The 24,201-nt window shown below is 37.8% G+C and overlaps 1 protein-coding gene across 1 annotated transcript in view; it reads right to left on the reverse strand.

Annotated features, from left to right (window-relative positions):
- RBM33 (RNA binding motif protein 33) overlaps positions 1 to 24,201 on the reverse strand; it is a 95,169-nt gene that overhangs the window by 49,810 nt on the left and 21,158 nt on the right. The window contains exons 6-9 of the mRNA XM_074157636.1: positions 18,917 to 19,088; positions 11,673 to 11,881; positions 9,584 to 9,836; positions 5,295 to 5,353 (exon numbers count right to left, since the gene is read on the reverse strand). Of these exons, the coding sequence (XP_074013737.1) occupies positions 5,295 to 5,353; positions 9,584 to 9,836; positions 11,673 to 11,881; positions 18,917 to 19,088 (693 nt within the window). The remainder of the gene's footprint in view (positions 1 to 5,294; positions 5,354 to 9,583; positions 9,837 to 11,672; positions 11,882 to 18,916; positions 19,089 to 24,201) is intronic.

Here is a 24,201-nt window from a genome sequence, read left to right on the forward strand (position 1 = left end):
ACCATTTTCACAAGTGGCTTTTTATTCCCATTAACAGTTTGCCTCCTACATACATACATACTGTTGCAAATGTCTATGAGGTACTAAACATCATTTCTTTCTAAATATAGTTTAAAACAACTGCCTTACTCAGACGGAGAACCGTTTAAGTTGTCCTTACTGTGAGTATGGCAGAATATGAGCCACGACCTTAGTAACAGCTGCTAAAACCCTTATTCACATGTAGCAACTCACAACTGAATTTGAAATGATGGAAAAAAATTTTACTGCCTGTTTTTTCACCTGTTTGCATTTCCTACAACACACACACACTATTGCAAGCAGTTTTGTTTTCAAAAGCACCGCAAATTTCTGCTTCTACGTACTGCAAGAAGTGTTTATATAAAGGCACACCCACAGACCGAAGTACACTGGAATATATACTGGAGAAGTAAACAGTATTCTAATGTACCCTTATAATTTGTATAGCACTAATATATTGCCTGTCTGAAAGACATGGTTTCAAGCAAGCAGCAATGAAGGACAGCAACCTCTATTTTGAGCACCTGTTTGAAATCCTCTCACAGACTGATAAAGAAGTGATTAAAAACAGTGCCTGAATTACAAACAACACTTGAAAGCTCAGAATTCATCAAACTGAAGTTTTCAGAAATGGTGAAAAAAATGAATCAAAACTAATTAATTGCCTTTCACAGCATCCATTTAAGACAACACCTGATGTCCAGTAGATCAAATGGGAGTATGTTGAGATAAGAAGTAGAACATTCACAAGGGCCTGAAGACAAGTCACTCTATTAAAGACTTATTTTTATGCTGAATAAAACATAATTTATGTTATACAATTCAACTCTTTCAGACTTGGAATTTGACAGCTATAGCAACACCCTCCTGGCATAAATGAGTTAGGCAGACACTATTGCCACTTCATTCTGTGCTTCACACCACTTCAGAATATTCCAATCTTCAGCTCTGAAACTCAAGTTGACCAGAAGTAATAAAATGTGTCCATGGGACAGACACCTGCCCAGCTCACACCACACCCAGGGTGTCAGGTTAAGGACAGGAGCTAAATGGGAATTTATCCCAATTTCCTGAAAATTCTCCTGGCAAAAGGCATACAGCTGCATTAACAGGCTCTGCTCCCTCTGCAGCGGTTTCAGAGAAGGACCGAGGGCAGAGACAGAGGGGAAATGGCTTCACATCTGAGGAATTCCTCTCTTCTGCCTCAAGCAGTGTGACACAGGTTCTCCCCAACTTCGTCTTCACTCCAAATGCCTCACTCCAGCCCTAAATTTGAATGCTAGGGGTACCTCACAATTTCGGGCTGAAGAATGGCATTTCAACATTTGTTCCACCTCTCTATCTCCTTTAAAAATGCACACAAGCCACATATGAGTATTACTTCAGTGTTCATTATGTTGAATAAATGATATTTGAAGCAAAAAGTCTTTATACGTTTTTCTTCAGGCAATAATTGAAAAATTTCAAACACAGAACATGCTGGTGGATGCACAGAAGGGATAAAAGATCTGGACCACCAACTTAGCTCATATTAAGTAATGATCTAGCCTCTATAATAGTCAGCAGCAGCCTACATGTAAAGTGTTTAGAAACACCCCTTTCATTTTCTATTTAATTTCTTTTCCCCTTGTTTTACCCCATCCTTCTTCACAGAAGGCAAGAGCTGAAAGAGAAATTAGCCCAGCTAACAAACATCAGATAGGACAGGACCCACAACGGTCCCCTTTGTGTAACAAGAAAAAACACAGGCTCCACACCTGCACTGGGGCATCTGCAAGAATTAATAATTTGGTCAGAAAACATGTAAAAAGTTCAGAAGATCCATACAACTAGTCTCTGAATGAAGGCTTCTGCCACCTTTCCTAAAATGGATCAGTCCCCAAAGTAGATTGTTATTTGTGAAATACCAACTGTGACCCTGAGACAGGAACTCGGAAAAAGACATCTTAACCACTTTAAAGCGAAGGCAGACTTCAGAAGGACTCTGCCAAAGAGGTTAGCTTAATCTGTTCTTTAAACAGTTTAAAGACAACATGCAGTTAGCACTTTCACAGCTCCAGGTCAATTCAAATATCTGGAAAAATATTAGCATCAACTATGCTTGAAGATTGGATTACTACCAACTACAGCCCCCTGCAAAGCACTGTGCAATTCAGACAGGCAGAGAAGCCTTTGCAGAACTCAGGCCTTTAACTCCCAGTTACCACAAGTTTACCACGTTTCTCAGCTGTAACATGCCTCAGATCCACCATTTATTCAGTCCTGATCAGTTGAATATAGCTCTCAAACATCATTCACACTATGTCACCTTGAATGTTTACAGAGTAAGAGATAGACAACTTCCTTGCTTGATTCAATATTATGGTTAATGTCAAAATAATACTAAGTAGGGAACACAGATTCACACCATAATGTCCCTTCTAGTACTGCCTCTCTAAATATTTCAGGAGATAAGCTTTAAGTAAGAAATAATTGAACAATGAGCCCTACCCTGAAATATTAAAACTTACATTCAAGGTTAAGTGAATTTAATCAGTCCCAACTCCAAGAAGGTTCAATCCTGATCAGCACTACCCTGATTAAGTACTACATTATTTCTTATAATTTAGAACTCGCACCAATATGCTAACATGCTCATTACAACTTTGTTCAACTCTCCAATTACATCCTTCTGTAGAAGGTTGTAAGAATTAACCATTACATGGTTACAAGTCACTTCATTAGCCCTAAATTAATAACACCTGGTTTCCAATGGATTTATGACTTGCAATTGATTAGCTCTGATTGAAGCTCTTCCCATGTTCGGAGCACACACAGGGTCTCTGTGCCGAGAGGTTTCTCTCCTAGATAAGACAGGGACTTGGAGGCAATTTTTCCTTCATTTGGGGCACCAGCCCCCTTTATTTTAGGTCTCTCCCTTGCAAGCATTTCATTACCTTTAATGTTTCCATCTCTGCCACATTCAATCAAAATAAACCATCCAGTTCAAAGTTAAAGGGGAAAGCAGGCTACAAATACTTAATTCTAACCTCACAATTTTTTGAGAAACAAGGCAATCAGAAAAAGACAGTTGACTACTGTACTTTGATCGGGCAATCCTAAAAACAAGAGCAAATTCACGTTATTACATATCCAGAGATTCTTTCTACAATGAGGAAAAAGGATGAATGAAATATGATCTGGAATACTTCTTTGATCTTTTTCAAATGGCTTGTCAAAGTTGTCTAACCATTGCTATATTGCTATAAGTCAACATTTATACATAAACAAGTGAATTATAATGGCACAAAGGCATTTGACGTGTAACAGAGCAAAAAAGGTAGTTCTGCAAGATAAAATGTTCAAGTCAAAAAGTAAATTTGTCTTCAGCTCAAGAGCTAACATACTACATTTAATAAAACAAACATGAGATATGTACACAGTGACACTTAATTCCTAATCCTAATAGGAGTGATAACCTATGCAAAATTTATAAGGGAAGTCCATATTATAATCATTTTATAACTCAGTGAGCCATGAAAATATTAAGTAACTTTCTCAGGGTCACACAGCAGGTTGCTAGCCAAAGGAAGGGAAAAAAACACCCAAACCACACAGGGCAACCAAATCACAGTACTGGATCGTCTGTTAAGCTTTCCCTCCTCCTCTTTATGAAAGAGGAATTACACTGACTCTTTGCTAGTGTATTGCTTACATAAAAAGGCAGCAGGCAGTCATTGTTCCTTCAGGCAAAAGGAGCAAGAGTCCTCCCAAAAACGTTCAAGCTATTTTATTTCCTTTTAAAAACTGTTGCATACAAGATTAGCTGGTTTGCAGTACTTCTCAACTTGCAAAACCAAAAGTGAACAGAATTAACATCTAATTTCACAGTCAATTTAAAAAAAATTAATTTCCAATTTTTCTACACTGATGTAAACACACTTCAAAGATGTCAATTACAATGCCTTTACAGATACTCCTTGTCCTCCAATTTGTTTTTCATCCCAAATTGTGTTTATTGGCAAAGCAACTTACTGTCAAAAGAAAACATATAAAAGATACTTGTTTTCATAAAAAACCAATTACAATTACTTTAAAAATGTTAATAAGGCCTCCACATAGTACTAAATGCTGCTGAAGAAAACTATTTCCTCTGAAAACTGCAGTATTTTTTAAGAGTATCTCTTGTTAAAGTGTTGATGATAAAATTATACAATGTGAATTTACTTAATGAAACTCTGGTTTTACTGCTCAACCTCTTTATACTTCACAGAAGAAACACAGCAATTTAAAAACTCAGTTACGTACAAGATATGGACGTCACAATTCCTCAACTACATGTCCTTTAAGAAAAACATTCTGCATCAAAAACAACCAGGTATGCACATGGCAATGAAAAGTCACAGCAGGTTCCTGAAATCTGCTTCTTTCAAATACATCTGATCTCTATGCAAGTAATTTACTGTGTGATACTACACAGACGTTCACAAACACGTACTTTCCTCCTTCAACAGTGCACACATTAACAGAGGGTATTTTTTGTGTTTTATACATTTGGGAAACACAATATATGGGTCTTTATTTGAAAGTATTTAAGACAATATTGCGTGAACTAATTTTTCTTTTGCTTATTTTGATACTCTGAAAACCATTTGAACTAAAAATTTAGGACAACAAAACTGTGAAACGGTGAAAAAAGGTCTAGAAGCATGCACTTTCTCCGTTCACAGAACTAAAAAAAAAATTATCAAGTGAAATTAGCCTAGTGAAGCAGCTAAGTGCCTTGTTTGTTTTAGAAGTCAGAAACATAAGAGAAAGCAAGGTCATGCAATGCCATTCCCGTTTTTTATATAAAAAACATGAAGGTATTTAAATGCCTGAAGTAATGATAAAAATCATTGCTGATTTTTACAATAAATACATATTACTGCTTTTTAAGCTTAGAGATTATTTCAAACAGCCTTTTATTATATCAAATAAAATAAGGATTCTATTTATACAGGAAGAGTCAAGTAATAAAATGAAGCCCATATTCCTTAAGACAAGATGCATTCATGCCTCTCCCACTGGAGAGACTGGTTCAACAATTTTACAGTTAAACAGAATTAATTCTACTCTCAAAAATCCATTGACCTTAAGCTTTTAACAAACATTTTCAACTGCAGAGTGTATTGTCAATATTTACAAATCCTTAAAATTATATTTCACTAGAACAGCTTTTATTTGCTATATTAATATTTCCTTGCAAATGTATGCTTATCCATATCAGAGAAGAAGAAACAGCTGCTACTCACAGGAAATCTCTGGGGTCCTACAGCAGGTCTTGGCTGGGCTGGAACTGGCAGCAAGGGCACTGAAACAAGAAGCACCTTTTAACACCATTTGTTTTACCTAACAGTTGTTGCTGTTATTTCCAAAAGCAGTTGCAGTAAGAACCCATGATTAAAATCTGCTACGTTCACCCTCAAATGTCACAGTTCCTACAATTAACTTTAAGCAACCATTCCCTCCCCTGCAACATGCAACAGGGCAATTAGGATTCTCCTAGTTAATTTACATAATTTAATTCTGCATTTTCCAGGATTAAATTGCTCCTTGTTGCAGGAAGGAAAACTAGAATACTTATTCAGCCAAAGACATCCCTTAGACAAAGCTGACAGCGACTCTAAAGATAATTTAATGTTTCAAATAGAAGGATACACGATTAATTTGCCTTTTCAACTTCACACCTCTCAAAATTTCCTAGGTATCTCCCAGTCTCACCACCAAACTCCCACAACAGGCATAAGCATGAGGCTCTACTGGTATAAATCACTGTTCATAGAAGAGTAAAACAAGATAGGCAGTGGCAATTAACAGCAAGCAAAAGATACTTAATCTGGCCTCGCCACCATAATGATATTTGCAACTGTGATCACAGTTTGTGCAATCACAGAACTGCTGAACTCAGATGAAAGACTGCTATTTCACAGAGACACCAAGAAGAATTAGGAGACCCTTTTCCTGAAAAGTAACCTCCAAAATTAGTACTTCAGGGGGATTAACTTGGATGTCTCGTCCAAACAACTGCATTTCAAAAGACAAAAAAATATTTCCCAAAACATTCACTTAGTATCATGGCGTAATGCGCAAAGCATCTACTGCTGGATCAGCTCGGGGACTGAATCTTTATCGGAGTGCCCAGTACAAAGTATAATGACAGATTTCCCATCTTCCAGTGCAGGTTTTTTCCTGAGTTGTCCAAGTGGTTAAAATTATAAATGTTTCCATGTTCAACAGAAGGCCTAGGGAAGTTAAATAAAGCATTTCAAAGAGCACTGAATTTACTAAATTTACTAAAAACTTTTAGTAAGGTTATTTTTCTTCAATTTGTTTTCAGCGTTTCTGAACGTGACAGAAAAACACTTCCCACACAGATTTAAATATTGACTTAGTAGACAACTACTGTATTACACTTCAGAGCAGGAAAGATGTTAAGAAATGTAGCTAGTTTAAGGGAGAAGTTGGGTACACCTCCCAACAAAGGAATTTGCTAAGATGCCTCAAAAATCCTTTTTTTCCCTTGGTAACCGAGACACAAGAACTGATGCATTAGTCCTTATTTTTAGTTCATGTCTATGTCTGGTTTCTATGCGCTTTTGTTAAGTACTTGTGGTTTACTAGTTCAGGGACTAACGGGGTAAACTAATCGCACCAGTCTTTCAGCACTGACGGACTGTGCGCAAACTCTGTATCAGGTTACACGAGAAAATTAGTTGAATAGTCTCATCTCAGCTTCTAATGAACATCTGTCGATATCAAACAGCTACGGCCACCTGGAAAAAACTGACAGGGTGCTCTTGACAGACCTAGAGCTAAAATAGCTCAGGTATTACAGGTCAGAGAGGCACTGAAAAAAATCGTGTTAGGTGGGAAATGTAGAGAAATGTGAACTGAACAGGGCACTTGTGTCTATTTCAGTATCCTGCCTCTGGCAGTAGTATATAGAGATATATATATATTTTAAGCAAATTAATTTAATACTCATGAAAGATAGTAGTTCAAACTCTGTGCCCTTTCAATCCTTGGACATTTGCTGAAACAGCAAAGTTTCAAATAAGCCTTCATTTTCCTGATGTCAAATCTTCCAAAGGTTTGAAAGTAAGTTTCAAAAATAATATACAGCATGTTTTTAGACACTATTTTAAGATTTAATTGCTTTTGGCTGTAAATTCCAATGCTATCCCTGAGAAGATCAAGAAGCAATTCCCATATTGATTATTTAGGAGAATTATAATGTAATTTTTCCCAGGACACCAAAACAGTTTTTAAAAGGTAAATGGCATACTAATCTAGTGAGCTGCCATGAACTGCTCACTAGTTCATATAAATTTTGGCAGGAACTCAGCATCCTTGAAATAATTATTTGTGGTATAAACATTAAGGGGGAAAAAAACCTCAATACCTGTATCACAGGCTGAATTTCATAGTATTTCATAGTGCATTTCATAGTACAACTACGTACAGTCCTCCAGTATTTGTAAATTGGTTAGACTCAAATTTGGACATGCATTCAGCCAAAATTTACTACTTACAACTCAAAACTAATTTTCAGAATAGGACATAGAGAGAGAAAACAATATGACAAGCAAGCAACTAAAAGAAATGTGATTTAGATGGCACAAGAGGCACAGCTGAACACCAAGTGAACAGTATTTGCAGCACATTTGCGCCGAGGCTCATGTAACCGTTTTAGGGGTTTTGGTAAGACCGAGTCCTTCTTAATCATTATGAAGCTTCAAAGACTAAAAATAGGAGAAATTTGTTTGAAACAACACTGACTTGAAAGTATCTATTTTTTTTGAACGAAGATTCAAGGGAGATAGTAACCACTGTAAGAGATCTGCCTTTGAGACATCAAAGGAATAAGCCAAATGATAGGATTCTTCAAGAGTGGTTCAACTCCCTTTCAGAATGAAGTATCTGGCTACTAGAGCTCTTACATGTGCTACTTTATACACATGAAAATTTCGTAACAATTTATGGGAGTTTTGAGTCTGTCTTACAAAGTACTGATATATTTGATGCATTTCAAGACTAACTCAAACCAAAAAGATCTTAAGAAAGTATATTTCTATGATTTGCAGCTAGAAAAAGTGTCCCTGGTGCTGACAATTAGAAGTACGTCAGCTTAATCCTGCCATCAAATTAGACAGGGAAAAAAAATACCAGTCTACATTAAAACATAACAGCGCACCATTAAAATTACCAGAACCTGAGTGTGAATATCATGCACTTCCAGATGTGGCATTTTTAGCTTCCTGACATTCCCGACATCACATTTTCAACAACAGAATCCCAATAAACTCTGCACATATCTGGCTGTATTCTTAAATGTGTAAAACCCTTCATGGATCTGGAAATATATTCACCCAAGAAGGAGCAGGACATCATCAAGAACATGAAGTCAGTCTGATCTTTCATACAGAAAGTTACCCCGAAATACACGATGCTGTATGTGAAATGTCCTGATATTGTCAGCTACCAGTCTCTTCCAACTGGGGCCTCACGTAGGTGTATTAAACTGAAAAGGACCTTAAGAGGAAGTTTAGCTCAGCTCTCCCTACACTGAAATTTCTGTCTACCATTTGCCTGCAGTGATTGCTTAAAAACTCACCTTAATATGCAAATGCCATTGAAGATTTTAAAATTACGCTCATCTTCCCTGAAGAAGACAACTGGTTTCCTATAGGTGTGCAAATATATACTTTCTTGTAATGTAGTTGTACTGCTGCAGACTGTGAGACTGAGATGCCCACTACTCTCAACCACACCAGAAGACTCAGCTTCCCATACATGCTCTCTAATCAGGAAGACTAAAATTCTACAGTGATTTAAGACGGCATTTAATAGTATGCTGCACATCCATTAGCAGAAATATCCAGTAGTCTTGCTGAGGATTCCTTCAGTAAAATAGATGGCACAAAGGCCATCATGTTAACATTTCTGCTGAGAGCTGCCCTAAAAAGTGTAGCCCAAAGACTGCTTGTGTTAAGTTATGGGAAGAAATTGCAGGTCGCAAGTCAAGCTATCGCGAACCTGGCACTGAAGGAGAACTGAGGGCATGCATCTTGTCAAGTAAGGAGAGCAGCTGGTACCTTTCACAGAGCAACTGCAATGCAAGGGGTGCCTCAGCCTACGCTCACCAAAATAGCTGGGTGGTCATTCTGTGAATGATTTGCTGAAGCTGGTATGATGTGGGAAATTATAAACTGCAGTACTTAACCTAGTTTCGAAAACTGACATTTGCTACTTTTTAAAAGCACATTGTCTTCTCCGTTTCCTTTTTTACTGCTCTTTACAGGCTTTACAGTAGAGTAACAAAGATGATGAAGAAGTTGAAAAGGCTTTACTATTTCAGCTGGCTGCAGTCCAACAACATTATGTCTTACTTCAGGGAAAACACTTGTCTCAAGCTTAAGGAAAAAAAAAATACCAGCCCAAAGCACATTTCCATGAAGTGATAAACAAACAAATTGTTGCTTCTCTGGCAAAGAATCAGATGTCACACTTTTATGACTAGGAAGGTGTTCGGAAAGCTCACCTTGTACGGGTGTCACTACTGTCCCCTTGAAATGTGGATTTATGTGTATGTTCTTCGGTTGCTGAGGTGTCACTGGAGGTGGAGTCATCATTATTCTAGGCGTTTCTATCTGAGGGGGCATATGTAGCCCTGGAGGAGGAGAAGAATGATGCTGATGCTGTAAAGGAAGCAGAGATTGTAACTGTTGCTGCTGCTGCTGTTGTTGTTGCTGTTGTTGCTGCTGCTGCTGTTGTTGTTGTTGTTGCTGTTGCTGCTGCTGGAACAGACTCCTAACAGGTTGCTGGTGTGTTGGAATTAACCTCTGTGAATGAGTCTAAAGTCAGACAAAAGAATAAAATCAATAGGCTTAAAGTTAAAATATCCTGACATAAACCAGCACAAACCCAAGACACCTTTGGCCAAATTAAGGCCAAATATGAACAGAAAAACTTCTTTCCCATATCATCAACTGGAACTGTTAAGAACCATCAGCACAGGAAAGCAAAGGAACAATCGAAGACATTCATGTGAAAGAGGACGGCAAAGAGCAAGGAAGCACAAAGGGAATGCAGACATTCATTTGCTTATTTTGGCAGGGAAACTGCCTAGTTTCACATGTAGGGTTCTGCACGTGTCACTGGAAACTGTCATCAACTGCAATAAGGTACATGTGATCATCACTAGAAATCCGGGTCAAAACAAACCCACTAACTTTTGTCTCACGTACAGAAGAGCCTCTCTGAGAAAACAGACCTAACAGCAGCAACAAAAGTCAACGTACAAATTAAGGTAGATTCTTAAGATAGCAGTGCAGCCCACCTATCTATATTGCTCAAAGAAAAAAAAACTACTTTAAAGATACCTTTCAAAGGTACCTTGTGTAACAAAGAAGAAAGTCTCTTGCTGCTCAACACTCTCAAACACAAATGGCCAAAATCAGTTGTAATAAGAAAAAATATTATCTTTCTCTTCAGAGACATTCTTCTGCTTCTGAACTCCCTGATACTAGATATCAGCCCTAGTCCAGTAACTTCCAGATGGTAGTGCAAGAAGAGTCCCAAACAGGCAACCTTTTGGTAACAAAGATGTGACACACCATTTTTTTTTCAGCAGCCATACACATAAAGCAAAGTGGCTACAAAATATGCACAAGAAGATATTGTGATGACCACAATGTTTACAACATTTAAGATCAAAATAACTGGCAAAGACTGCAGCGATACAGAAAAAAAATTATTCCACCTTCGCTGTTTTTTAAAGCATGAAATATGCTAACTGCAGAGCTCTCAAGCGCTGAGATATCCACCGACTCCTGCTAGTGATCAGCACCTACAGTTACTGCTGTTGGAAAAAATCCCCTTTGTTTAATACAGATGACCTTGTCCTGCAAAGACACACACAGGCTTTGTTCTACAATCTCAGCTTCCAGTACATTTTAAGACAGTTAACAAAATAAGTGCGGGCTACCTCTTGATCACACACTTCCTGGGTTTTTTTTTTTTAAGTGAAAAAAGTAACATCTTTTAGTTTGTGATAGAGGTGGCGGGCAGAGAATAACAAAGCTAAATTTCATCTGAAATCCCAAGATACTAATTTATCTAGTGGTGATAACCTTCCTAGGGTTCTATTTGCCTCCACAATGGCATGGCAGGTATACAAATAGATTTTTTTAGAAGTATCAGCAAAAATACTGGTTTGACAAAAATCAAGAAGTATTTTACAGAATCATATTTTTTAAATGGAATTACTATTAATAATGTGGGACTGAGCATGTTTCCATAATGCATGTAGAGAACTTCTCAGAGGAATTAACTTTTTCCTCCATCCTTATGCAAACCAGTAGGTAAGCCTGATTGCACTGTATGAGTCAAAATCCACTTTTCATTTGGAGGCCTCAAGACTCCTCAAGTTGAGGCTGATAACAGGACTAAGGACATACTTTCACAATGACCACGTTACGCAAAGCCTATCTCAACTAACAGTACCCTGAAAGAGCAAAAAGTGTATGTTGGAATATATATTCCATCTTCATAAAGATTTATTATTTAGAATGTGCTTTGCCACAATTTCCTGAAAGCACATTCAAAGAATACGAAGGATTAAAAGGTACCATTGTCGATGGCTGGTTTGGAAGCAGCGCAGGCCTGTGATCCTTCATTCTTCCCCTATCATTGTTGTCTCTCCTTTGTTCTCCCATTCCATGGCACATGACGGAGCCTCCTCTTCGCCCTCCTCTCCTTGAGCCGTACCGCCCCTGTTTAAGTTGCCTTTCCCTCTCTTCAAATTCTAGTAATGCTGCTTTGGCTTCTGCAGAAAGTTCTGTTGAAAGAGAGAGATAAGGGAAAATATTTTAGTTTCACGCTGAAAGATGGAAAATACAACGAAAAAAACATTGCTAGAACTACAGAAGCATCCCTGCAACTAACATAAAATTTGCAGGCACTTTGATCTCCTTTAGGTGGCATGTTAACATTTCATTAAAGACGTCTTTAGAAAGAAAAAGCACACAGATACTTTTATCTGTTGTACAGGCAAAAAGCAGCAGGTAAATGAAACAAACATGAACAAAAAGGTTTGGCTGCTTGGTGTTTTTTTTTAAAGTGCTACTGAAGTTTGCCTTATGCTCTAGGAGGACACTGTGGATTATCTTAAACAACGTAACACTTATCTGCAGAGATGCCAGGGAATGAATCCCCCAGCAAACTTTACAGTAAAGGGTATGTTGTCTTCCATGTGAACAGATTTTATCCACCAGACTCTTTTGTGCATTGGCTTGTTCCAAAGCAAAACCTTCTGGTAACTGAAGTGGTTTTCCAGTATATAACTACTTAATATTTATTCTACTGTACGTGATTTAAGAACCAGCTGTACAAGTGATAATCCCACTTAAGAGAACTTCAAAAATCAGTGCTCAGCTCAAGTCAAATACGTGGCCACTGATAACACCCACCCAACTCACACTGCAGGTAAACACCAGAGAACAGATGGTACTCAATGAAGACTGCCAAATTTTCTTGAAACCTGGGACAATGCTGATAACGCTAAGAGAAAACTACGCTGCAGCAGGCCCAGGTAATCTAATTACTTGGAAACACAGAAAGTCTACAACAAACTTCAGGAAACATATCATGACAGTATGGGCAGTGCCACCCACCAGGTTTCAGTTACTTAAAGGGGATAAACTAACCCAACCACGCAGCTGAGGATTTTGCCATGTGCCAGTCAGATCCCGTGTTACCGCTAAAATTGACTTCTGCCTCTAACAGGGCAAAATTAAACTACTCTACAAGAAACACACTCCTGGCAAATAAAAACGTATTTTGAGTTCATATAAATGGCAATTAGTACAAGAATTCCCATTTTCCATTTAAACAGTCTCCTCTTAATTTTAAAGGAGACTGAATACAGGGACCGCTTTTCAGGAGAAAGTGTTTTTACTTGCTAATACTACACATAGTGGCTATAGTATCTGAAGATCAGAATAAAAATGGTTTGCATCCAGCAGCTGAGACACTACATCTCCACAACACTACATATCCTCCATCAAGAATACATAACTAAAGCAATTAAAAAACTATTACAATTTCTTGTGAGTCTAAGAGCCAAATCTACTTAAACCACCATCTTAAACATCTTCATAAGTAATCTCAATTAGTCTTTGAAGTTGAGGATTGACAGAAGGGCAGAAGGGGGTGAGCGCCGTGCATTCCCACTGCGGCAATTGTTCTTACTTGGCTATAAAAACTACCTGCACAACTGAACTGCAAAGACTGTAAATTTGCGTGTCCCAGTTTTCAAAGTTATTCAGCATATCCAGAAAGCAGGAGCTTTTTGAATTAAAAAAAAGTTTAGAACTTGCTGACTGTTTAAGGACCCAGCAAACATAACAGATTCCTAGAAGCCCAGGATTTGCCATGTGGTTTCCCATTTCAATTCTGCACTTTGGTGATGAGACAAGTTTCTCTACCTCCTTTTCTCTCCCCTCTCTGACACCACAATTAAGTGGCATAAAGCCTTAATTTACAACCACACCAGATACTCTTATGAAATGCTACCTTTGCCCTAGACACCTGCCTCAAGAGATCAGCAGAGCCCAAGACAATCAGGCTTTATCACGAAAATCACACAGCATTCTTACAAATGGGCAAGGAATCACATTCCCTAAAGTCAATGTGCACACTATGGATTTCTGAGGAAAATTAAGACAAAATGTACTCCAGTCCAAAGCAATCAAATGCATTAGAATGCAACTAAAACAACCACCTTATCTATCCGGGATGAAAAAAGCTGGTTTAATGGGAAAAATAGAGCTCTTCTTTCAAGCCTCCTTCCTATCCACACCTGCAGCAAGTTCGGTTTCTTCACAGGCTTGCAAGTGTGAGAGGGCCACCATGGGCTTTTAATTGGTCTGCAGGAAAGAGAGATCACCAGCTCCCATATACTTCTGAAGAGAAATGGTGCCGTTACACTGCAAAGCAACAGCTCTCCTCTCTTTCACCAGAAACAAGCCAAATCCTGCAAGGCATACTGCTAGCTGGAAAGCTGTTTTTTTTTTTTTTTTTTCCAAGAGTAGGACAGGCAGGGCAATTTTTCTGCCATCTTGCACACTACAAGCCTGAACTCAGCAAGGCAGTTTGGAAAGCAAAGTTCAGTCACTGCAACGAGCACCTACCACTGATACTCATTCAAGACGGTAAGCAGCTATTTCCTATTAAACAGATTAGAAGTCACATGTGAGGAAAGCAATTCTTAATGAACCTGGGAATAGAGCTAGGCTTCCTACAAGGCCAGATTATGCCCGAGTCTCTCAGCCTCTTGAGCATACATTGAAGGACACTGAATAGAAACAACTTTAGAAGAAAAAACAGGCTGCTCCAAACCAAATGACTTTAGAGGGCTGTATGGATTAAGCTTGGGGAAGGGATGACAGCATCCAGGGCCAAGTCAGTCCTGATGATCTTTGATGTGCAGGTACTTCTCATTCGCATTAAAACAAAAACTAATAAATTGTTTTCCTACTCACTTAACACTAAAGTTCTCAAACTTTGAAGGCTGTGTCTTTAAAGGCACAGCCCACGTATTCAGTTTTTCAGCCAGAAAAGTAAAAACGTGTAACTGATCTTGAGAAAAATATCCCAACCAAAACACCCCCCATGAATTCACTGCAACAAGTATCATTACATTCACACCACATCTATGACCACAGAAGCACAATATAATGATTTATTTTTTTTTTAAAAAAGGAATATAAGATTGCATTAACATCAAGCATGCTTACCCCACAACATGGCACTGAAGGCAACAGTGTCCTACCTGTGAAGAATTTTGTTTACATACAAAACCATGGGTTCAGAGCCTTCGAGTCAGACTGCAAAAGTGAAAACTCATGCAGTGACTTAAAGTCATGAATACCCCAAGTGCTTTATATTGCTATCAATCACCATGCATCAAAATATACAGTCAGCTCAATTATTAGGTGGCCTGTTTATCAAATTTGAGAGCATTGTGCCACACACAGAGATCGAGGAGAGGAGGTTTTGCAGGGAGGGGAGCAAGGAAAATAGTCCCTATCTTCCCTGAAAGCAAGATCAGACTGCTAACTAGAAGAGGTGACAAGCAGAGGAAGAAAACATTGCCTTTCTCTCACTAAACTCTTCCATAGCACAGCCAGGTATTCCCAGGAAAAGGTCCACTGCTGCTCCTTGACTAAGAGCCTGTGTATGTTGTGACCAAAAGACACCGAGCCAGGCTGGATGCTGCCATGCTCCCTGGACAGTGCACGCAGGCTGCTGCAGCGCATGGCCACCAGCTCCTGTCTAGACCAACCCCGAACACAGGGCTCTGCAGCTACACCTGCTTTGGGTGGCTCCCTGAGAGCAACAGCACTTCAAATCCCAGGTTTGAGAACCCCAGAATTCCTATTATCCTGAATAATGCCAGGATTTTCAACATAAATCACATTCCAGAACAGCTATACATATACATTTATATACATATAAATCTAAACTGAGAGCGAGAGAAAATGTTCTCCTTGAACTTTTTTCTCCCCATCATCCAGACCTGCAACCTGATTACACCAGGTGCTTCTGCACACACTGCAACATCACAACAGTGAAACCATTCATTTTAATTTTCTCATCTTGCCCAAAGTCTCAGCCACTAGTTATCGGAGTGAACACAAGCCAACTAAGCAGGACATAACAAAAAGTACTACCACATCAAATGATCTTTGTTATCACTTTGCAAATGGCTCTGTGTAACTGTAGGGTTTTGTTTTGTTTTTGAAATTAGGTACAGAGAGAATACTTCAGTTTGGCAATGCTAAACAAAGCCACTTCTCCACACTCCTTAATGCGTAACTAAATCTGGAGCATAATGACAATTCCAACTCTGGGAAGACTTGAACTACATGCACTGAAAGAAATTACGTATTTCTCAAAGATGACAAACCCAGTACCTCTAGAAATCGACTGAATATTTGTCCTACAGTACACCCTCTTTAAACTTTTCAAAACCACTACTTACATTATCTTGGATAAAGAAATGTTTAGGAAAGCTCTCAGCTACATTCATGAGAATACATTTTTACATTATTTTTTTTTCAGCACACACTTATTCTCATCTTGACTGTACAGTTCTCACACACAGTTAATGCAGTGAATCAGCAATTATTTTTCTAGTGTCTCTAAGTGTCAAGATTAATTTCACTATCGCTGGTAATAAAATGGTTTCAAATGACATCTTTAATCAGCAAGTAAGAATGCACTCCTCCAATAGAGACAAGCTGTCACAAAAGGTCACCAAAATGTGACAGGATGGAAATTACGTTTGTAACTTCAACTGAAATGTTAATTCCTCTTTAAGTGTTTTCTCAACTAGGTTCAGATTTTAAAAGTAAGGAGATGTAGCTCTGCAATAAAGTTTCATTTTTAAACCAGTAGCATCTGTAAAAATTTGCTCTATAATCTCAAAAGCGAGCAGATACTTATATGCGAACAAGTATTTTTTGCTGTTTAACTTTCCACCACTTGGTCAATCATTTGGTCTCTTTATCAACAAATTAACAGGAAAAACTAGTATGACTAGAAAGCAATTCACAACAGTAAGATTGTATTTTTGCCAAAGATTAATTTCAAAAAAGGCTCTTTAGATTATAGAATCATCCACATTTGTATCACCTTTTCCTTCTACCTCAGAGCTACATCCCAAAACACTTAAAATTAAACTTAAGTCTAATTTGAATCACTGTTCCTTTACAGTCAAGCTCCACTACAAGTTTTCTCCTCATTGGCTGATCTTGTCTTTATATTAAACTAGAGAGTAAATCCAAAGATATAAAAAAAGCATCCAGTTGTCATTCACCTTGCAAGTATGTGCAAAGATTTAGCTATTTCAGTGCACTCTTGTTTTTAAAATATTCTGGTTCGTAAAGTTACCAGCACCTTTTGTATAAATAATATATGTTCTGTATGTGGTATGTAGAAATATGGTCTTACACTTGAAGACACATTTGGAATGCACCTCAGCTAAAATATCCCTTGCCCGTGTACACTACTCTGTGCCTCTAGAGGGTTCCCTTCAGTCTTATTCTAATCAGAATCAATTCCTGATTATTAAAACAATAATGGCCTGAATATGAATAGAGGTCCTTAATATACACTTTGCCTGAAACTGCAAGTAAGAAGAGCTATTTCCTAAATACAAACAACAGATGAGGAAAATCGTGATTCAAAATCATGCACTGATGTCTGTCTCACAGCACGAGTGGCCTACACGAATACCACTGTGAAGGTCTAGTTCAGCCTCTGCGAGTTCTTTTGGCCGTAACACCTTTGTTACAGAATTAAGGCTTCTCAATTTTTGCAGGAGTAGTGAAAGTCCAAACTCCTTGCAACTGAATTATAGAATAATTAGTAGGCTATGGAACTCAAGAGAAAAATTCTTAGCACTAACATCCTTTGCAAAGCAAGACTTTTAAGGCAAGAGGAAAATTTCATCAGGATGAGTTCTGGCAATCTAGGTATGTGCTGCTCTGGGAACATAATTCCAAAATGCCCTGTTGTCCCAAAGACACTGACTTATCTGGAAAGAAAGAAGCAGCACCCAGCTACTAAGCTCACACTGCGCGGCACCCACCTTAAAGCAATCCTGTGTAAAGAATTCATCCCGAGTCTGGCAAAAAGTTGAAGCATCATCAAAAAATACATCTTCCCCAAGTGGTATGTGACAATTAGCCAACAGTATCAGATAATTTGCCTTCATTACCAGCTCCCCTCTCTTGCACATCTTGATTCTCTTCAAAAGATCAGAGCTTTTTCTTCGTAGTTTGAATTGATAATTTGGTTCAGTAACAAAACTGTAGGAATGGCACACCTTTCTGAAAGAAAAGCTGAATTTCTGCCCTAACACCACCTTTTTAATTTGACTTATTATTTATTATCACCACCACCAACATGAAGAGGCAATCCAGGTATCCCCAGTGGGGCTGGTTCAACACCAGTGTCAGATACCCGAGTACCCAGGGCACATGAGGGGCCTGGAAGTTAACTCTCAAAACCATAAACCAATGTGATTTTATTTGTAGACTAAAACAGAATGCTGCAAGAAAGCTGCAAATCTCCTGCTTCTTCTGAACTAGCAGTGGCAAATTCCTTAGCTACATAGAGCAGTGTTACTAGAAACAAACACATTTGTGTTATGCTACTCAAATACAAAGAAAATATACCCTTTTAGACGCTGCCTAAAGAATCAAGGTAGTGTAAGAGATCCAGATTGTTCCATGTTAGAAAAGCTGAACCCCCAAAACAGGGGTTTCCATATCTTTCTAACACACTCCCCAGCAAGTTACAATTTCTCTAGGCCAATCCAAGAGTAGGAACAAAACAGGTTGACAGCACGCTTATGTTCCTGGGGGAAAACAGCAAACATGCAGGTATTTCACAGCAGAATACAAGTAACAAGAGTTTTGTTATCAAGTGAAAATCTTCCAAGGATGTAAGTCCAAAGGAATTCCTTAAGATATATTCCACCACAATAGGTAGTGAAGCACAGATCAAATAACTGCTGCTTGAAAACAGGAAAGCTTTTAAAGACACCACCAAAAGTCTCAAGGAACAAACATTGCACTGGTTTTCAAAACACGGTATGCTTAAACATTCTTCCCATGGAGAAAGACACCACACATACTACAACAAACTACAAATGGATTTGGACAACTAGATATAGGCCAGTCAAGCTGGAGGGCAACTGTTCTATTTTTTGCCATTGAAGTCTTCTAGAAAAGTTCTGGCAAGCCTGTCTTTCACTATCTTTTATTATAGCTCTTCAAAATAATCTATTGCTACAAAACCTCACCCAAAGTTTCTGGAATGTTTCTCCTTTCTCTTGTCACATCTGAGAGCCTAATTATAGTTCCTTCTTTCCGTTCAGTTTTGAAACGTAATCGTCCAGACTCTTCATCGTCATCCTCCTCTTCATCAGATTCTTCTTTTGTTTCTTCTTGAAGTTCCAGAGATTCAATAGCTGCCTGAATTGCAAAACACAAAAGACACACAAACTGAAAAAAATCTACTTTCTTGAGGTCTTTGAGTGTTAAGAGACAAAGCTTTCTTTAAAGGTCCCTTTGAGTAAGTTTTGCTGGCATTATACATTATTAACACACATAACTCAGTGAACATTTAAGAGCTTGATCAACTTTTTACAAATACAAAGATCTGAAGTATGTAATAAATTATACAGTAAAATCTACTGAGAAAACCCATTTTACTACAAAATTTAAGGGAATACGGAAACTCCAGATAGAACCACTATCTGATTAGTAGCTACTTTTGCACACAGAATGACATTTTATCACTGAATTGACTAAGATGCAAACCTGGGATATGATCAGATTCAAGTAATACAAACATTAAAAGGTTTTTTTCATTTGTTAACAACTGTCAGTAGCATACTTTAAAAAAAAAAAAAAAACAAAACCAGATAACCTTACATCCCGATTTTATTCCTCTAGGTATGTATAACTATTGTCTTTACTTTTTCTACTCCTTGAGTATTTCCCGTTTTTAATTCAGCAAATGATAAAGAGAATGGAGAACAGAACTGGATAAAATTTCAATATGCTAAATTTGTATATTGGAATGCTACTCTCTTGTCCTCATTTGCCTTCCAGTTCTCTCTATAACAGAGAACATTTATTTAGATGAAACAATGTCCCAAATGAAAATGGATCTCTCACCTTCGAATTTAAAAAAAAAAGGGAAAAAAATCAATTTCATTTTCCTGTGCTGGTATGATAAAATTAATGTTCAGAATGTTACACAAGTTATATTTGATTTCTAGAGTTGAAAATTAGAAGTATTCTAATTAGTATGATTTTCCATGAACTATTTGGTTACTGTGTATTTGCTTACTTCTTGTGCAAGCCTTGCTCATTTCTGCACATGCATGTTAATTTTCTGCAAAGCTACTAAATGCATCATAACTTTTTGTTGCTTGAGGACAGTTAAAAAAGTGAGTGAAATATAACATGCAAAAAATGGTTTAATCTCCTAATTAACCAGATTGGTGCAATAATTTACATATGAAAATGGCACAGCAAGTGTGTCAGTCAGGTGGACAGATACCAAGTCACAAATGAAGAATTAATAGCAGAATGGTCCAAGAAATTGTAAATTTCCTTATCCAGGAGCTCAACTTCATCCAAAACCAAAAAGAAACATGGAAAGGAAGATTAGAGACAGGATCTGGAAAGACAGCTTCTACTTTAAAATAGAGCACATGATAAGAACTCAAGCTCAAAGGTACCCCAACTTTGGTCTGGTGAATAAAAGATCTGTATAATTAGTTACTGGGCTTTAATGAGCTACGGATCCCAAGTTATTTTCATTTTGTCATCTCCTTATCTCAGAACATGTTTTATCCCTTCCAGGCAAACATTAAAGCGCTGTATTCCTGATCTCACAAAAATGCTCTAAGATTTAGCTAAGAGAATAGCTGAAGTTTATAAAAAGCTTTAAGGCTTATATTTTAAAAAGACATTTACTTTTCTGTAACAACTGTATCATGTCAAAAAAATGCAGCTAAAAACAGCAGTCAGGATAGCAGTCAAAAAAAAACAACCAACACCAAACCTCAAGATTGAAAAAAATCCAAACCTCAAAAGCAAACCCAAATTGAGCACAACTGGTCTGATTAACATATCCATGTACAATCAAAGCACCTCTGAAGACAGCCAGTTGAGACTCACGGAACAGAGGAAGGATGTTAGCAAGGAAAGAGATGCTAACGTGTTTTAATAAAAACAACCAAAAACAAGGGAGAAAAACAGAGTTAGCATTTTACTTTAAAAAGAGGGACTCCCAAAAGAGAAAGGAGTAGCAACATATCTATCAAATCTATCTTTTAAAATATTGTAAACCCCATAATTTTACTGTGTTAATGCTTGTCTTTAAAAATCTTCCATCAGGATTTGGAAGTCAGAACTGGGGCGGCTGTTTTGCAAAATGTGCTCTCTCACTACACCGAGCCTCTCGCTTCACTTCAGAGCATAAACCCCAGACACATCCACTCTCTATGTCCGTGCCCCTTAAAAGCTACACTGGAATTCCAGATTTTATTCATCAAATACTGGTCTCAGTCATGTAATCTTATCTGTGAGTGCAAAACTTAATGATTCAAGGCTCTGTGTGTGGCTCAGACTGCAGAATTAGGAGTGGAATGGTTAATGCAGTGTGTATTGTCCTGAAAAATTTTGCAATGCTTTAATTAAATGCTACAGAAAAAACCTGTGGAAACTCTATTGGCTTTTGATAATTATTCAGGAAAAAAAAATTGCATTAAAAAAATGGAACTTGTAACATACTACAACACAAATACTTTCCTATGCAACAATGAAAAATATTTCTCAAACTTTTCTAGACCAGCACTATTTTATTCTTAGCCACTTATACCAATTCTGTAGTCTTCTGCGTCTAACTCACTTTATTCATCAGTATCATGCTCATGCCACCTATTAACAAACAACAGCCTTAGAAGCGTTAAATATCAAAGACACACACAAAAAAAATAATCAAAGGAGCTAATGAAAAAGCAGGCACCAAGGAAAGGCAGTGCTTAAGAACGCTAACTGACCCATGTCCAAGTCTGATTACACGTATTATTGAGGGATTTATATTAGTTGCGATGGAGACACAAATGTGTTTGACAGCCAACCATATGTTCCCTACATATAGCTCCAGGAAAGGTTGCCTGAGCTCTGTAGGAGCATACACCCTTCCCCCGCAATTTGTTCAACAGTTGTAGCATGCAAGACTACTTTAGATCATCTTTTCCAACTTTCAGCCTAACAGGATGAGTTGTTTTGCCAAAATTACAGTCTATTAATGGATTCTATGTTTCAAAAAGAAATTTGTACAGGAAAAGACAAGTGCAGACAGAATTAATACATACTGGGACTTACAGGATTCTATTTAATACTTGCTAATCGTGAATATCTCTGCATATACATGAACAGCCCTTGAACAGCCACTTGAGGTCACTTGACTGGACTATCCAGCCAAGGCTTCTTAGCAGCTCTCCTCAAAGGGAGCTTAACATTTCCCATTATGGCACCTTGCACAAAGCTACCAAAGAGCTTTGCTGACTCTTCCTTATGAAGAAAAATAACAACCTTTCTTCTGTCACAAGGTCAGAGTTTTCTGCCATCCTCATCAAATTATTATGCCATAAATCCCAGTCACTAACCGGAACTCCCCGTGCTGGGTTATGATCTGCTATGCAGCAAGAGTGAGAGCTCTGGCTGCAAAGAGCTTGCCATGCAGTTGCAGGACTGGTAACAGACATAGCCCAAGGAAAGCATGAGAAAACACAAGTCAGCCCAATAAATCTTGATCTTAGCACTGGATCCTCTAAAGATGGGACTGTCAAGAGTCCTTCAGAGCTTTGTGCCAGAGAGTGCTAAGATGTACAGAAGAGGTAAGCATTGTAAAAGCTAAACCGGATCCCTTCCGGGTGAAACATTATGAAGGTGAAAGAAAGAACTTTTATTAACTGGCTAGAAAATAAGCAGTGGAGGCTTCTACCAGAGACTAAATTCCAAGGGCACCTCCACAGATGAAAAATGGGAATAAAAACAAACCCAATAGCTTCTAAATATGTTTAAAACTCGGTTGATTTGGACTCTTTTCATCATTTTCCTCCAGGCTGACAGGCAGCATCTTCAAACTTGAACAAAAGGACTAAAATGCAGAAGTTCTGACTAAAAACAGATGAACAATCTCTCAGACACATTGGCCTTTCTTTCCAAGTCCGCATTCTATCAAAATAAAACCAGTATGCAGCACTTCTTCATGCAATGTTCTCTGGATTAAAGTCCTCGTCATTTCTTATCAGCATAACCCAAAACATGGTTTAAATTTATGCAATGAAAAACCCCCTATCACGTATTTCACAGGAGACTAGTTTCAATATAGAACAAAGAAATTATGAATTCTAATTTCAGGAGGTTACATGTTTATGAACATTTCACAGAAATAATGAGTGATGTTATTCTTCTAAAAATATTTAGGACATAACTCATGTATTTGACAGTTTTACCACACCTACTTGCTGCTGAAACTGTTGGATATTGGGTTTTGCTTTGAAACTTCGGAAGGCAAAAATATTTTCTCAAGCATTGCTAAATTTTTCAAGGAAGCTCCACAGAGAATGTTATTTATTCAAAAACCAGGTTCTAGAGCAACGTTTCAAATTAAATATCAAGTGAAAAAGCATGCCTTGAACCTGATCTGGCCAAGGACACAAGCTTTTCCTGCCTCTTCCTCACACCTCCCACCTGAGCACTACTCTTAACACGTCTGTCACACTCCTTATTCACCAGTTTCCCTTCATCATGCTCCACTTCCCCAGCCAGTGAGCTTTTCTCTTGCCTTACAAAATTTCTCCATGCAATATAATAAGAGGCTTTATTTGGTTTTAATGTGGAAACTGCTTAAAATACAACACTACCAAACACTTTTCTCTACCAGCTCGCTCTCAGTTACTCAGGTGCCAAATTTCAATCAAGAAATAATAATGCTATTTATTTGTACTGCATCTATTACATTACATAATTGTACACACGCCTATTAACATCTACTACATACTCAGCTCCATTCTTGTATTTTCTACAGAAGAATGCCAACAATAACCCTTCTTTACAAGCAGCAAATGTTACGGGATTTAAGGAGGAGTGCTGTTATATAGCACTGGAATAAAGAACAAAACTATCCAGAGCTGGAGGCACCATCTAACCATGGAAGAAAGAGAAGCGCATACTATACAAAGGTTCTCTCTCTTGATGGCATTCTCATTTGGAAAGTGCAAAGCCTACAGACAAACATAAATGAACTACATATGAAATAATAAAGGAATAAAAATGGTACTGTTCTGGAAACAAGAAACCTGTGGCAATCTGCAAGTCGTGACAATAAAGCCAGGATGTAGGTTATCTGAATAAAGATGTGGCCAAAATGTTCACATTACATTACGAGCAAATTCTCTAAAAGATTTATCAACAAAATCAATTAAAAACTTACACTGATGTTATCTTTTGAATGAAATAAATTTAATCACAATTTAGACAAATGTAGACATGATTATTA

The sequence above is a fragment of the Numenius arquata genome, chromosome 12 (assembly GCF_964106895.1).
Source record: "Numenius arquata chromosome 12, bNumArq3.hap1.1, whole genome shotgun sequence".
NCBI classification, from domain to species: Eukaryota; Metazoa; Chordata; class Aves; order Charadriiformes; family Scolopacidae; genus Numenius; species Numenius arquata.